The sequence below is a fragment of the Canis aureus genome, chromosome 24 (assembly GCF_053574225.1).
Source record: "Canis aureus isolate CA01 chromosome 24, VMU_Caureus_v.1.0, whole genome shotgun sequence".
Lineage (NCBI taxonomy): Eukaryota > Metazoa > Chordata > Mammalia > Carnivora > Canidae > Canis > Canis aureus.
In genome coordinates, this window is record NC_135634.1 from 2402514 (window position 1) to 2417426 (window position 14913).

The following is a 14913-nucleotide window of genomic DNA, read 5'->3' on the forward strand; positions in this document are numbered from 1 at the left end:
AATTTGCTATTATAAGGATATTTCTTAGACCTATCCAAGGAGTTTCTCATTTTTGCAAGAATATAAGACAAGCACGTATATAAAACAATCCCAATTTTATTCTAACTCATGTACTGAAAGTCATTTAAAAATGTGATGTTAGGGGAAAGGTTTTTGTTGATGTGAAAATATACCATAATCCAGCAGGAAACCCTAATTTCCAACAGCACAGTACCATCTTAGTATGCCTAAAAGAAATTTAGATTGCTCAAAATAAATATAATGGCTTGATAAATACTAGTAGATAGTAAGCAAATGAAAAAAAATACAGCAAATTTACAGAAAACTGGTAAGCTGCATATAACATTACAAAAGCAAATACTAATACTATATATTTCAATGCATTTTGAAACTAAAACAAATTGTAATGAATTCTTATATAGTTAATGCAGACAAAACAAATTAAGTTAAAAAGAATACAGCAAACAGCAAAGTAAAAGCAAATTCCTAAACAGGCAGCCATAATACCTACATTATAAAAAGAAAAATATTTCAGTTAAAAATATTATAAGCTACACCAAAATAAATTGAAAAAAAATCATCATATATGCCTATGCATACAATAAAAGTAAGTATGCCGCTGAATAAAAGTATACCATACCAAGCAACAGGGAAAAACACTGAATGGAAACAAACAGAAACTGATATTTTATTTATTTTGATTTTTAAAAAATTTTTTAAAGATTTTATTTATTTATTTTGAGATTCCAGAGGGGAGACCATGAACAAGAGCAGGAAGACGGGTGGAGGGAGAAGCAGAGAGAATCTCAAGCAGACTCCAAGCTGAACACAGAGCCCAATGTGGAGCTTGATCTCACAACTCTGGGATCGTGACCTGAGCTAAAACCAAGAGTGGGATGCTTAACTGACCAAGCCACCCAGGCACCACAGAAACTGATAATTTAATGAAAACTTTGGTGAGATATCAAGATATATTTACATTCAATTTTTTTTAAAATGGAGTTATCAGTCATATTTTGCATTTACTCCGATCTAGAACTTACTAGTATTTACTAAGTACTCACTAGGTACCAGTAACTGGGGTAGATACTTGTAGGTGCTTTTTGCATTTCATTCCATATTTCTATCTAATATGCTTATCCTATTATATTTTTCAACATTAGGTATTATATAGAAAAACCCTGCTAAAGAAGATGATAGTTAAATCCTCTTAGATAATGCTCATCCCCCGCCACAATATACTCAAACTTCATCTCTCCTAGGCTCCCTAATACAGTTATCTCACAAGGTTCTGGTGAATAAATATTCAACGTTTACATTATTATAGTCATGTAAATACTATTCAGAGCTTCCCAAGGCATAAGATATTTCAACATAAGAGAATGAGCAGGCTGATAAAGAAGATTAAAACCCTGTGTCACAGCCTTACAGTAGGCCTAAAGAGCAACCAGCCCAGACTAGAGAAAGAGAACAAGGTCTCCAAGATGGATGTGGGAAGGTAAGAGGAGGGAGAAGTCGGGAAGGATTGGTTGATATACTTGACTATATGGTGAGAAAAGGTAGATTCTACTTTTGAGTTTGGGTCTGAAATAATAAGGACATAGGAAAGTAAGCAAGTATAAAAACAAAGCAATTATTAACTACAAAGAGAGAAAGTTTTACAAGAAAGGGAATGTAATCAAAGTATACTGGATTCCCTGTTTTTATGGGTTCTTCTTCCTCCTTGGTTTACTACAGACTTTTGATGGAATCCATCCTCTAGGAGTTTTAGTGTATAGGATGCAAAGTATTTTTTAAAACTTGTATGTCTCCCACTTTTCCCCAACATCACTGGCTATTCCTTTCCAATTTTCTTTGCGGTTTTCTTTTCTTCCTAACCTCTAAATATTAGAGCTCCCCACAACTCAGTCCTAAGCCTCTTTTTTTAGCTACACTCACTTAAGTGATCCTACCAAGTTCTAATGCTTCAAATACCATCTATATGCTGCAAACCAACAGATTTATAGGTTCAGCCTTAATTTCTCTGTTGTCTGCTCACTCAACATTTCCCACTGTATGTTCACAGGGATGCTGACTCTGACATAGTCAAAACTGAGCTGGGCTCTTCATTACCCACTCACTCCCATCCACCTGTCTTCTCCAAGTTCCTCCCTCTCAGCAAATGGCAATACCACTCATCTAACTGTTCAAACCAAAAGCCAAGAATTCATCCCTGACTCCTCACATCTCACCCTCTCTAGTCTATGTATATATCTTACTGTCTCTGGAAACAACTACTTTTCACCACCTCCAAGACTATCACCCTACTGTGACTCATCACCATCTCTACTAAGAGTACAGACAGCTTCCTAAATACCATCCTTGTTCTACTTTACCCCACCACATCACATTATCCAGTGCCCAGAGTCACCTTATAATCATAAATCAGCTCAAATCACTGAAACACACACCTCACCACACACACATCTTCTCCAACTCACTTAATACAAAATCTAAATTTTCATCCTAGCCTACAATGTCCTACATGATCTGGCCTCTGCCTGCCTCTCTGATTTCATCTCTCCCTACCTTCCATTCATTCTAGGCCTTCCTTCTGGTCCTCTAAAATGGAAGCTTTTTCTGTCCTCAGGGTCGGAGTGCAACCTGCCTAGGGCACTCTTCTCAGAGATCTTTATATGCCCAACTTCTTCACACTATTTAGGTCTGTACTCAAATATCACCTCCACCAAAAGGCCTTTAAAACAGCTACATGTGCATACAGCTGCTCATATGTGGTCATTCCCTATACTTTATTTACTTTCTCCAGCTTTCTTTCTCCTCAGTGCCCTTATCACCAGATAAAATTGTTACTTTATATATACTTGCCTTTTCACCCATTAAAATGTAAGTGTAAGCAGTTTTGTTCACTGCCATTTCCTTTGCATCAAGAAGAGTGACATTTATAATCTGTTTTTTTTAATTGACTAAATGAGGAAATATGTGAACAAGTAAAAAAAAAATTGTATGGAAAAAATGTACCAAACGTCATCCTCAAAATCATCATCTTCAAAGATAGAAAAATTATAATTCTGAGTCTAAGCAACCTATTACCCTCAGAATTCAAATGATCTTTTCTTTGCATTCTTTGCATTAGAAATTAAGTTATCATTATCTTCAAATACTAAATTTTGTGCAGTACTATCATGGGTATTACTACATAAATAATGTAAAAAATAATTTATCACTATATCACTACTTTTGCCTAATATAGTATTAGTTATAGTGCTAGCTGCTTTCAGCTGTTCTTGTGTTTCCACAATATGGATAATTTTATTTTAGGAAGCCTATAACATCACAATTGGAACTAATTTATTGTTTTTCAGTCACAGCAAGTGGTGGTAATAAATTTATATCTAAAATGTTAGAGGACTAATGCAAATCCTATTTCTTATTAGTTTTATTGCCTATGGCTTGTTGGTTTTATTTAAAAATCTACTAATAGCATATGAAATCCATCTCTTAGCTGTGAAGTTTTGGGTGGCTAGTCTCAGCTCTAGAAGGTAGGTAACATCACTGCCAAAGTCTTTTGGTGCTTCTTGAACTAGTGATTCCCACATCTCTCCTGGATCTGTTAGTTATAATAACCCTCCTGGATTTTAACAATTGGACTTCTGTTCTTGATTCTAGCATACTGGATGAAAGATAACTGTTAAATCATTCTAATAAACAAGGAAACTATCAAAAATCTAGCTTGAAAAGACATTATTTTAACACAACTACACATGGAACATGGTCTTACAGTGAAATTAGAGAGCTCAAGTGTATAACATCACTTCAAAGTGAAAATAAATGCATACTTTAAAGTCAAAGATCATATTACAGAGAAAACAAGTGGTTCCTAATTAAAGTACCTTTTATTTAAAGCAGATAAAGCTATAGTTCTGCTTTATCACTAATAGGAAACTAAATAACACTATTTACATCAATGATAGGACACTTCACTTATTATTCCCTATTCTGAGTATAATGTATAATTACTTTAGGTGTCATGGATCTCTTTTACAAATGCAAAAGGATTAAAAAAATACCCTATAAGTTTTACTAAGTTGTATGTGTGCACGTATCTGTGAGTGGATGTGTACAGTTACATCTGGGGAAGAAAAGGCAATAACAGATCTCCAAATACAGCATAAATAATATGTATATAATAATTCATATGGTGTAGAGGTTCTGCTAGTTATATTTAGTCATACAAATGATGAAAACAAAACAAATAAAGCAAAAAACAAAACCCTTATACTGTGTTCTAACTGAAATGATTTATTACACAGGATTTATTTATTTAGTTAGTTTTCTTTTTAAGATTTTATTTATTTATTCATGAGAGACACAGAGAGAGAGAGGCAGAGACATAGGCAGAGGGAGAAGCAGGCTCCCTGCGGGGACCCTGATGTGGTACTCAGTCCCAGGACCCTGGGATCATGACCTGAGCCAAAGGCAGTTGCTCAACCATTGAGCCACTCAGGTGCCCCATCATATAGGACTTAATAAAACACATTTAACCATTCCACTTACCTGATTGTATGATGGTAAAATTTGAGGAGGTTAGAAATTTTATATAACAAAACTGCCCCAGGTTCAGCAACTATTACTTGTTCAATTCGAACCTATTAAGACATGTGAAAAAAAAATTAAACATTTCTTAAAGGCTTAACTTTCCTTCAATAATCACACGTGGTATTAATAGCATATAAAAAGATAAAATTTAATATTGTAGAAATCACAAAATTCCTTCTAAGTAATTTCTGAATATTAAATTATAGGGGATGGTTAAAATAAAAGAAACATTTTAACACAGATATACTCCATAAAAAAAAAAAAAAAAAAAAAGAAAAGAAAAGATCCATTACCTACAGAATTAGGTTCAAGGCAGTTGCTACCAGAAATGATATAATGATGAGGTCATTGTGAGGTTTTTCACCAGATTATAATGGAATTTAGTTCAGCACTATTTGCAAAGCAATTGTTACATCCCTAAAAACAGATTATCAATGCAAATACTGCCCTATCACCAAATATTCAGAAAAAAATCACAGAATTCTTATCTTCAAACTATTATACCAATTTTCCTCTTTCATTAGACAATAATAGACAAATCTTAAATTAGTACCAATATATATGTCTAATATTCTTCTATACTTCAAAGTTAACTTGATCTCTCATAAGGAATCTTTAATTAAACTCCATTCCTCACTGACCTTGCCCTTCCTTTGTATTCCCTAATTAATGGATACAATCTAAACTGCACTGATTAATGTGCTTACTTGCATATTATATCTGTTCTTAAGCTGCTGCTTACATTGTGTCTTCTTGTTTCCTAACTAGATTCTAAATACAGACATTGTGTTTTCTGCTTCTTTTACATCTCTATAGCATCTGGTAGAACAGTATATACACAGATGCTTAATACATGCTTTTGAAAGTATGTAGTTTCTCTATACTTAGATTTTGGAATATGTCATAATGCCAACATATGAAATTTGCTAAAATAGATTTTACAAATATATGTATGAGCATATAAAACCCTCTTAGATTACAGAAGTTAAATGACCTTTACATGAATACGTTTATGAAATTTATAATCTTATGGCATAAAGTACTAGTGAGGTAACTGACATGTATTATAAAGCACAAATGGCATGTGAATTTAAAAACCAAGATTTTTCATATTATAATTCCTTTCTATGTCCAAGGCCTGGATCAATAGTGATTTAAATTATATATTATATCATTAAAAGTAATACTTCCTAAATCTTAATATAATTATTAGGTAAAATATAAAAGATATTAATTGTGAACCGACAGCATAGAACCCACCATAATTTATGAAGGTCAGAGCATACAGTACACTAGTTTTTATTAAAAGAGATAGAATTCAAATGTCTGCTGGTAGTCTGCCTGCAATCCAGAACATTCACTTAAAAGAAACATCATTTTACCACCTATGCACTTGAAAAACAAAAATTTAACACATTAATTCTGATAAGGCTAGCTTCAACTCTAAAATAGAGATACCTATAAAGTAACAGGCTTGATGTTTATGATACATAGCAGCTTCTCCACAATATATGCAATTTTAAGCTTAAATACAGATTTTTAAAACTGGAAATAATCATAATTTATGCATACATTTACAAATAAGTAGTCTACCACCTATGAAGTTTTACTTTATTAACACATACTGTAAAGGTTAAACACAGGATAGAGTAAACCAAATCCACAGTTTCACAGGGTGTTCTTCATTACCATTACAACCTTTTCTTTATGCTCCTAAAAATTTACATCTCCCCTTTCCTTTTTTTTTTTTTTTTTTAATTTTTATTTATTTATGATGGTCACACAGAGAGAGAGAGGCAGAGACACAGGCAGAGGGAGAAGCAGGCTCCATGCACTGGGAGCCCAATATGGGATTCGATCCCGGGTCTCCAGGATCGCGCCCTGGGCCAAAGGCAGGCACCAAACCGCTGCGCCACCCAGGGATCCCGACATCTCCCCTTTCCTAAAAAGGATTCACTCCTACAAAGAAACAAGATTGAGTGAGAGATATTTAATCAAAAGATCCAATACCATATGCCATTATGAAAAGTTTAGAAAAAAATTCTATTAATGGAATGTAAAATATTTTATATTGCCTGATATATTTTATATATATTTTTTGGTCACTAAAAAACATTTCAAATTATAATTGTAAAAGAAAATGTTAAAATAATTTGTTGTTGTTGTTTTTTCTCAGTTGACAACTGCAGTATTTCAACTGAGAATATTAGATACCCAAATGAGGTCATATAGGAAGAAAATTCTTAAAATAGTATAAATTGTCACTGTGAACACCTGTTAAATATTCTCTGGAGTATGTACTTAAAATTACTATCAGGGATGCCTGAGTGGCTCAGCGGTTGAGAATCCACCTTCAGCTCAGGGCATGATCCCGGGGTCCTAGGATCCAGTCCCGCATCAGGCTCCCTGCAGGGAGCCTGCTTCTCCCTCTGCCTGTATCTCTGCCTGTCTCCCTCTGTGTGTCTCTCATGAATAAATAAATAAAATCTTTTAAAAAAATCATATGAAAAGATCTAAGGTTTCTGTCACTTCAGAAACTAAAAGAATTTTTATTCATTTTACAATAGAAATATTTTTGCTTGCTTACTAGCTTTTCCTTCACCTTTTGATATCTTACATTAAAATTTCACAGGCAATCACAATAATGCCCTACAACTGTTATAAACACCTTTCTGGACATCAATGTTTAAGAAAGATGAAATGAGGTATATTTTAAAACATAGGCACATTTTGGTATATAATTTCTTTATATAAGCAAAGGGTATAATTTTAATATTTTTAACATCATAATAACATTTCTTACTCTGACCAGAGTTTCTTACCAGAGTAAGAAATTCTTAACTCCATTCCAACCCCCAGATTCTAGAATTATATTTTAAACAATTACTTTAACAACAACAGAAAGAGGAATCAGGAATATAATGAACATAGTATCACAAGTAAGGAAGGGAGCAGAGAAAGATAAGGCAGATAAAATACAATTTATTCACCAAAGCAATTTACTCATTGTTATGATAAGTTTCATTTAACTCCATGTAGTCACAAAAAAATAAGAAAAGTGTAGAAAAAGAAACATTTTTATTCTCTCTTTTTTTTTTTTTATTTTTCCAATAACTGCTAGTATACAAAACAAGCAACATTTACATTAGTATAAATGTCTGAGAATCAAACTGTGGCAAATAAATATTTCATTTGAGAGAACTAAGTAAAGTAGTTTCAAAATATTGTGCTATTGGGCAGCCTGGGTGGCTCAGCGGTTTAGCACCACCGTCAGCCCTGGGCCTGATCCTGGAGACCCGGGACTGAGTCCCATGTCAGGCTCCCTGCATGGAGCCTGCTTCTCCCTTTGCCTGTGTCTCTGCCTCTCTATCTCTCTTTCTCTGTCTCATGAATAAATAAATTTTAAAAATCTTAAAAAAAAAAAAAAATTTGCTATTCATTTACTGAATATGCAATTGAGCCCTATAATGATCAAATTATAGTAATAATTAAATCTGTAAAACAGTTGTTACAAGGGTATGTCATCTGACATTTCCTTGCCTACAACAAAATACCAAAGAAAATCTTAAAAACAACAAAAAAATTAGTTTTAAAATTAAGTTCTTGGTTAGAATAAATCCTAAAACTTTCTGGATTTCAACTTCCACATAGTAAATTAAAGTCAACAACAAGGAAAGTAAACGAACAAATGCCAAGTATCCTATAAATATTAATAAAGAAAAATAGCATCTGCTACAGGCCTAATAGGTGTCAGAACTGTGTACTTCATCTACACAGTTTTCTCATTCGATTTTCACCTACTGTAATGGCAGGTTTTTCTTTTTTTTCCTACATTTTTATTTACTTATTTGAGAAAGAAAGCACAAGCAGGGGGGAGGGGTAGAAGAAGAGGGAGAAGCAGACTCCCCGCTGAGCAGGGAGCCCATGCCACAGGGGCTCAATACCAGAGCCCAAGGCCAAGGTTTAACAAACTGAGCCACAAAGGCATCCCATAGTAGCTATTTTTATTTACAGGTTCAACAGAAGAAGCAACCTGAACAAGTGAACACAATTAAGTGGCAAAGTGGAACTTTTAACCCAAGTTTGACTTCAAATTCTGTTCCTTATACTATAAATAGTAATAATAAAACTTACATGTTATTTTATACTTATATTTACCATCATTTATTGCTATAATAGGCAAAAAATGTACAATGCTTGAAACAATAAAGTAAATGGAACAGGTTCTTAGATGATTTCTGAGAAGAGTTCATAGATTAGTTATTTCAACTTAAAGAACTTTTTTCAATTGCTTAACATAATATGGTAAAAAAAAAAAAATAAGTGACTATGTACAAACTAAGAATATTTCAAATTTTCTTCCTTACAGAGAAAATGGGCAATGATTACTTTAAAATGTATTTTATTGGGGATCCCTGGGTGGCTCAGTGGTTTAGCGCCTGCCTTTGGCCCAGGGCGCGATCCTGGAGTCCCAGGATCCAGTCTCACATCAGGCTCCCGGCATGGAGCCTGCTTCTCCCTCCTCCTGTGTCTCTGCCTCTCTCTCGCTCTATGATAAATAAATAAATAAATCTTTTTAAAAAATAAAAATAAAATAAAATAAAATGTATTTTATTATCCTACACTAATGTGTTAACTTGAGAAAATTATAGCTTGACTTCAAGCTGTTAACAGTTTTTTTAAACTCATAGGAATAAAGCAATCATTTAGCCAGACATCATATAACATATATAAAAACAAAATATTTACCTTTAGAGGCCTGCACACACCCTCAGTAATATGCCCAACAACTTCCTGAATATTTTCTTCAATACCTACAATCAATTACAACATAACTGAAAATGTTTTTCCATATTACACATAAGTTCAAAAAATTAACAAACAATAATGCATATTTTTGGTACTATAACAAACATTTAGAGTAACATAACAATATTTTATTAAGTTCAATACCTTTTAGGACATTATTAATTATGTTAATACCTGGGTCTAGAGCATTGTTAATTTATTGCACTGCTGACTAATAAAATGAACATTACTTCTTTATGAAAAAGAGTAAATGTATGAGTCACAGGAAAAATTGACTAGAAACATATCAATTAAGGAAGTGATGTGAAGATGTATTAGAATTTGTTCAAAAAATGCCTTATTCTGGGCAGGGGTGCCAAACACAGAAGCTAAAGATATAAAGATGGAAAGCACACCACGTAATCTAATAAAAAAAACTGGCATTTACTAAATACTGACCATTTACCAAGCTCCTGTATACTTGGCATTTACTGCTTGTAACCACCTTCTTTTTAATAGACGGAGAAACTAAGGCTTGGAAGAATGAAGCCATTTTCAAATAACCTATTTCATCTAACTCTGATCTATATTCTTCCAACCTCTTCACTGCCTCTCACATATCCTTTATTAAAACATCTTTTAAGAAATTCTTTTAAACTAGGTAATTAGGATAACAGAAAACAACTTTAAAAAGTTTAGACCCTGTGTCAATTGAACATACATGCTGAATCTAATTTGAATATCAAAGAGTGAAAAAAAAAAAACCCAGGAGGGTAAGTAAGGATTGTCCCCAATTTGTACACTAGACCCTCCTGAAGATCACGTTATGAGCCAGAAGGGTTTAGGGCTAGGCAATGTAACACAGTCAAGTGATACACATCATAATATTTCTCTTTAATTCCTATTTAAGACAGACCATCTTTATTTCCCATTTACCCCTCAAACTCTAACAGGCATCTTAAGGAAGTCACAATACTAAGAAAATCTGAAATTCTGTAAAAAACAGACATAGCAACTCAAAAATAATTTTTCTTCCTTGAAATCAAGACTAAAATTTAAAGTACATTTAGAACTCCATGAGTAATTATTCAAAAATCTTTACAACAGTCACATGAGAATGAATAAAGGGGCTGGGTAGTATAAAAGAATTAGTAGCTTAATGGTCTTAAACAAGTTACTGAGTCTGTTTACTCATAGATAAAAGGAAGATAATACCACCTCTCGCCTCCAAGGAGTGGCTCTAAAGATCTGAGACAGTGTATGCGGCACACTCCAGAAGTACCTTCAAAGTGAGGCAAAGGAATCTAGGCCTGATGTGGGAAGACTACGAGGGAACAGTATACAAAAGTGTAAACAGCTGTGTGACAGGAAAGTGATGGAGGAGAGAAGCCTATTAGCAGAAAAAGGAGGAAGCCAGAGAGAAAATTAATTAGGGTGCTTATTGTGCCACTTAGGTGTGAAGAGTTTATCTCAGTGAAGACAACGGCAGTGAGAATAAAAACAGAGAAGCCTTGTGTTACTTTCTATACTTAGACATTAGCAATTACAACCAGAGGACCCACCTTGTATAGTTACATGCTTTAAGAGAGCTTCAAGATGTTCTTTTTCAGAAGCAGTAGCTTGATGGAGCCAAGCCAACATATCTCCTACATATCTAATGTAAAAACTAAATGTTAGTATTTCCTTCAGAAAAACATAGAATATTCCAATACTGTCTGATTACTATACCTTAACGGGTCATGGGAGTGCATTTCAATGGGCCTAGGTGTGCCTCCTGGGCCCCCTCTTGTAAGAGCATCAATAAATCCACGAACAACAGTGCTTCTTCTAGCTGTTCCAAATTCATCTAAGGTATACCTAGAAAAAAGTTATTTGAAAAACAGATGTTTCTGTTTAATGGTTGTATCAAACTATTCATGTAATTTTTGAGATAAGCAAGACATCTACAGCTTCTTTACACAACTCTTAAGCAATACCATTTTTAAACAACAAAAAATACTTATGAAATAACCTTACCATAATGAAAATTCAGCCTAAACGTACATATTTTTACTACTCTTCGGAAAGAATGCTGTAATTTAGGGTCAATAACAGGGGCAACATTAATAAGGGACAGAGAAGTGGTTTTGGTAAAAGTAAAAATCAAGGAAAGGTGAAAATCTAGGATTCTTCTGGTTTCAGCACCCCTGGAGTCCAAAATATGATGTTCTACTGTTCACACAGGCCATACTCTCCAGTTCTCAAAAGACTGCTCACAGTTAGAACTCTATAATTCAAAAACATTTTTTCTTCTACCATCAAAATTTGCCCCAAACATACTATTTATATTTAAAAGCTTATTTTGACTCCAATACTAAACATGAGTTCCTTTAAATTTACTGAGCAACAAGGCCTACAAAGCAAAAACGTTTTTTACGTATATTTAGAAGTCATCTATTGTGGTTAAAAGGAAAAAAAAAAAGACTTCCTAAAGTGAAGGAGTTTACAGGAAAGGGAACTTTGAACTGCGAGATCAGACAATTTTGGGTGAAATCACAATAGGGCTTAGAGCTGTCAAGGCAGCCCATTTCTTGGACTAGAATCAGTCTTGGTTTTCCACTATCACCACTATTCCTTACACTCGTCCATCAATTCAAAGTTCTTGCTATTTTAAAAGTACACAGAAAAATGAGAGATTTTCTTCATAGTCCAATGTCAGCAGATTCTAGACCCATGAATTTTTAGAGATCTGAACAGTTTTCTAACAGGCTTCATATTAAAAATTATCTCAGTACCCTATATATAAACCAAAGTTACCAAAATTTGAGATTTTGGTTGCCAAAAAAATTAATTTCTTATACTACTATAAAAACTATACTGTTTTCTTTAATATGCTGCTGATTTAATTAAAAATCCACATTTTTCCAAGGGCACCTGAGTGGCTCAGTCAGTTAAATAACTGACTCTTGATTTCAGCTCAGGTCATCATCTCAATCATGAGATTGAGCCCCATGTCCAGCTCCATGTTCAGCAGGGAGTCTGCTTGAGATTCTCTCTCTCATTCTGTCCCTCCTCTTGATTGCACACATGCTCTCTCTCAATATGCAAATAAAATCTTAAAAAACAAATAAAAAATAAAAATCCACTTTTAAACATAAGAAAGCTAGAAGAGAGAATATTTTTAAATAAAAGGGTAAGTGTGGTAAAGTGGTCTAGATCAATAAATCTGTAGGAATCTGAACCTTTTTAGAGGGCTGTTCTTTAGAAATCAGATCATGGTCTTTTGTGTTTGTCTTCAGTTAAATGGAAATGCTTCAGAAATTCTGTGCAGTGGCATACAACTAGTAGTATGTCAAGATGAAATGCACTATCTCCCTAAGCTCTAAGCCTGCAATGACCTTGCAATCACTTTCTATTTTTTAGAACAAGTTAGAACCAAAATGCTTTGATTTTTTTCCCTCATGCTCTTAAATTATACATATGTGTAGTATAAAGAATGCATTCCTTTAAATGATCACCAATTCTATGAAATGACTTTGATTAGTTTATTACTTACAGCACAACATTCACAAACTTTCAACTTCCCAAATACATAAAACTAGTCCTCATTCTCAGGACTCAACCTGCCATAATAAACAGAAGCAATGTAACTTCTGAATTACATTCAGTGAGTGAATAGGCCTATTCACTCTGACCACAAGTTATGTTAGAAACCGGTAAATTCACTGGAATTTTAAATGACATTTTAAATGACAAACACTAGACTCTGATCTGTATAGTTATAATTATATGAAATATACATATACATTAATATGAATGTTAACCACCCTGCAACAGATACAATTTGAGGCAAAACCAGAATGCACTACAATGAATCTTCAATGACATCAATATACATGAAATACCTTTTCCCAGGGAAAGAAGAAAACTTCTTTGATTAAAAAGAGATTATTTCCCAACAAAGGTGAAAAATACAAAATGGAGCTCTACAAAAGGGAATGTTAAAATTATACAAATATTCTAAAATGCCTCCGGTTAAAATTAAAAATTAAAGTCTCCATTTTTAATCTCTATAGCAAAAAAAAGGAAAAATTCTGGTCAAAATGCAAATTAAAATATGAAAAATGCTGATCAAAAATAAAGAAAATAGTGTACAAGCCTCTAAGAAATGTAACAAATACATAAAGAATGAAGAAAAGTCAGCAAATTACTACATTCTTTAACACTTTATATTCTGAAAGTCTATGAAAGGAAGGAAGATGTCAATCTATTCTTTGCAACTTACAATAAATATCTTTATGAAGAAATTTTTTTTGAACATTTTTAACAATTTTTTCACTTGAGAGAGAGCACATGTAGAAGAGAGAAGCAGAGTGAGAGGGGGAAGCTGACTCCCCACTAAACAGGGAGCCCTAGCCCAAGACCCTGAGATCATGAAGTGTCTGAAGGCAGACACTTAACACACTGAGCCACCCAGGTGCCCCATGAAGAAATGTCTATATTTGGTTTATTAAAAGTTAATAAAACATTAGCACTCTAGTTACATACTAACTAATAAAAGGTGGGTATGGAAACTTTTCCCAAGGACTTCAATAATTACCATTTTTCTTGCACATGATACCTACACATTTGAGACACACATTTGAGAGAACAAAGCAGTTACCCATTACTTAACTAAAGTTCATATAGTGCCATCTGGTGGTTAACATGATACATTGTTAAATTTTTCCTAACTATAAAGAAACTGCCACTTTGGAAATAAATGATTACTTAAAAAAAGGCCAATTTTCTCTTTTTTAGCATCCATCCAATGGGAATCAATTGATCTTAAAAATCCTCCTTTTTCCCCAAGTTAACTTCCAAATGCCTTTTACAGTCTTTCCAACTCCACTGCCCCCCTATTTCCTGGCATGTGCCCCTTCAAGATACATCTTTTTTGTTCTTTGTCTTTCAAGCTTTTTCCTGGCTATTACAACAGACTCTATATACACTGCTCTGTGGCTGACAACATTCCAGTTTACTTCCTTGCAAAATAAAAATAATAGCTAATATTTAGTGATGAGCAAAGCGTTATACTAAACGCCTTATGTGAACAATCTAATTTAATACTCACAAAAGTCCTATAAGACAGACACTATTTTTATCCTCATTTAAGAAAACTAAGGTTTATGAAGGTAGAGGGGCTTCTCAAAAAATCTAAACTCAGAGTTCACCTTCTAAACTATTATGCAATACTGCTCCTTTCCAAGTGTTTATCAAGAATCAAAATTTAGCAAAAATATATTTACATGGTAGAAGTCAGCTGACCAAAACACACAAAGCCATTTTTTAGAACAAAGACTAACCTTATGAGCAAATACGAAACTGTGGATTATTAATATATTATTATTATTAACACTTTATTAAAATCAAATACCAAATATTTTCAGTACTAAAAGGCTCTCATAATTAAATAGCAATATCTAAAATTAAAAAGGCTGGAAAAGAAATTCCAAGGTACATAAAATCTGCTGAGCTGGTATATATACATGTACCACATTCAGGGCTATT

At 33.5% G+C, this 14913-nt stretch overlaps 1 protein-coding gene across 8 annotated transcripts in view; it reads right to left on the reverse strand.

The window, feature by feature from the left end:
- The window catches only part of COG6 (component of oligomeric golgi complex 6), a 184578-nt gene that overhangs the window by 147157 nt on the left and 22508 nt on the right, over positions 1 to 14913 (reverse strand). For all 8 annotated transcript variants that reach the window (XM_077867952.1, XM_077867951.1, XM_077867948.1 and 5 more), the window contains 4 exons: positions 11113 to 11241; positions 10947 to 11038; positions 9346 to 9410; positions 4555 to 4646 (listed from right to left, as the gene is read on the reverse strand). In XM_077867952.1, coding sequence (XP_077724078.1) covers positions 4555 to 4646; positions 9346 to 9410; positions 10947 to 11038; positions 11113 to 11241 — 378 coding nt within the window. The remainder of the gene's footprint in view (positions 1 to 4554; positions 4647 to 9345; positions 9411 to 10946; positions 11039 to 11112; positions 11242 to 14913) is intronic.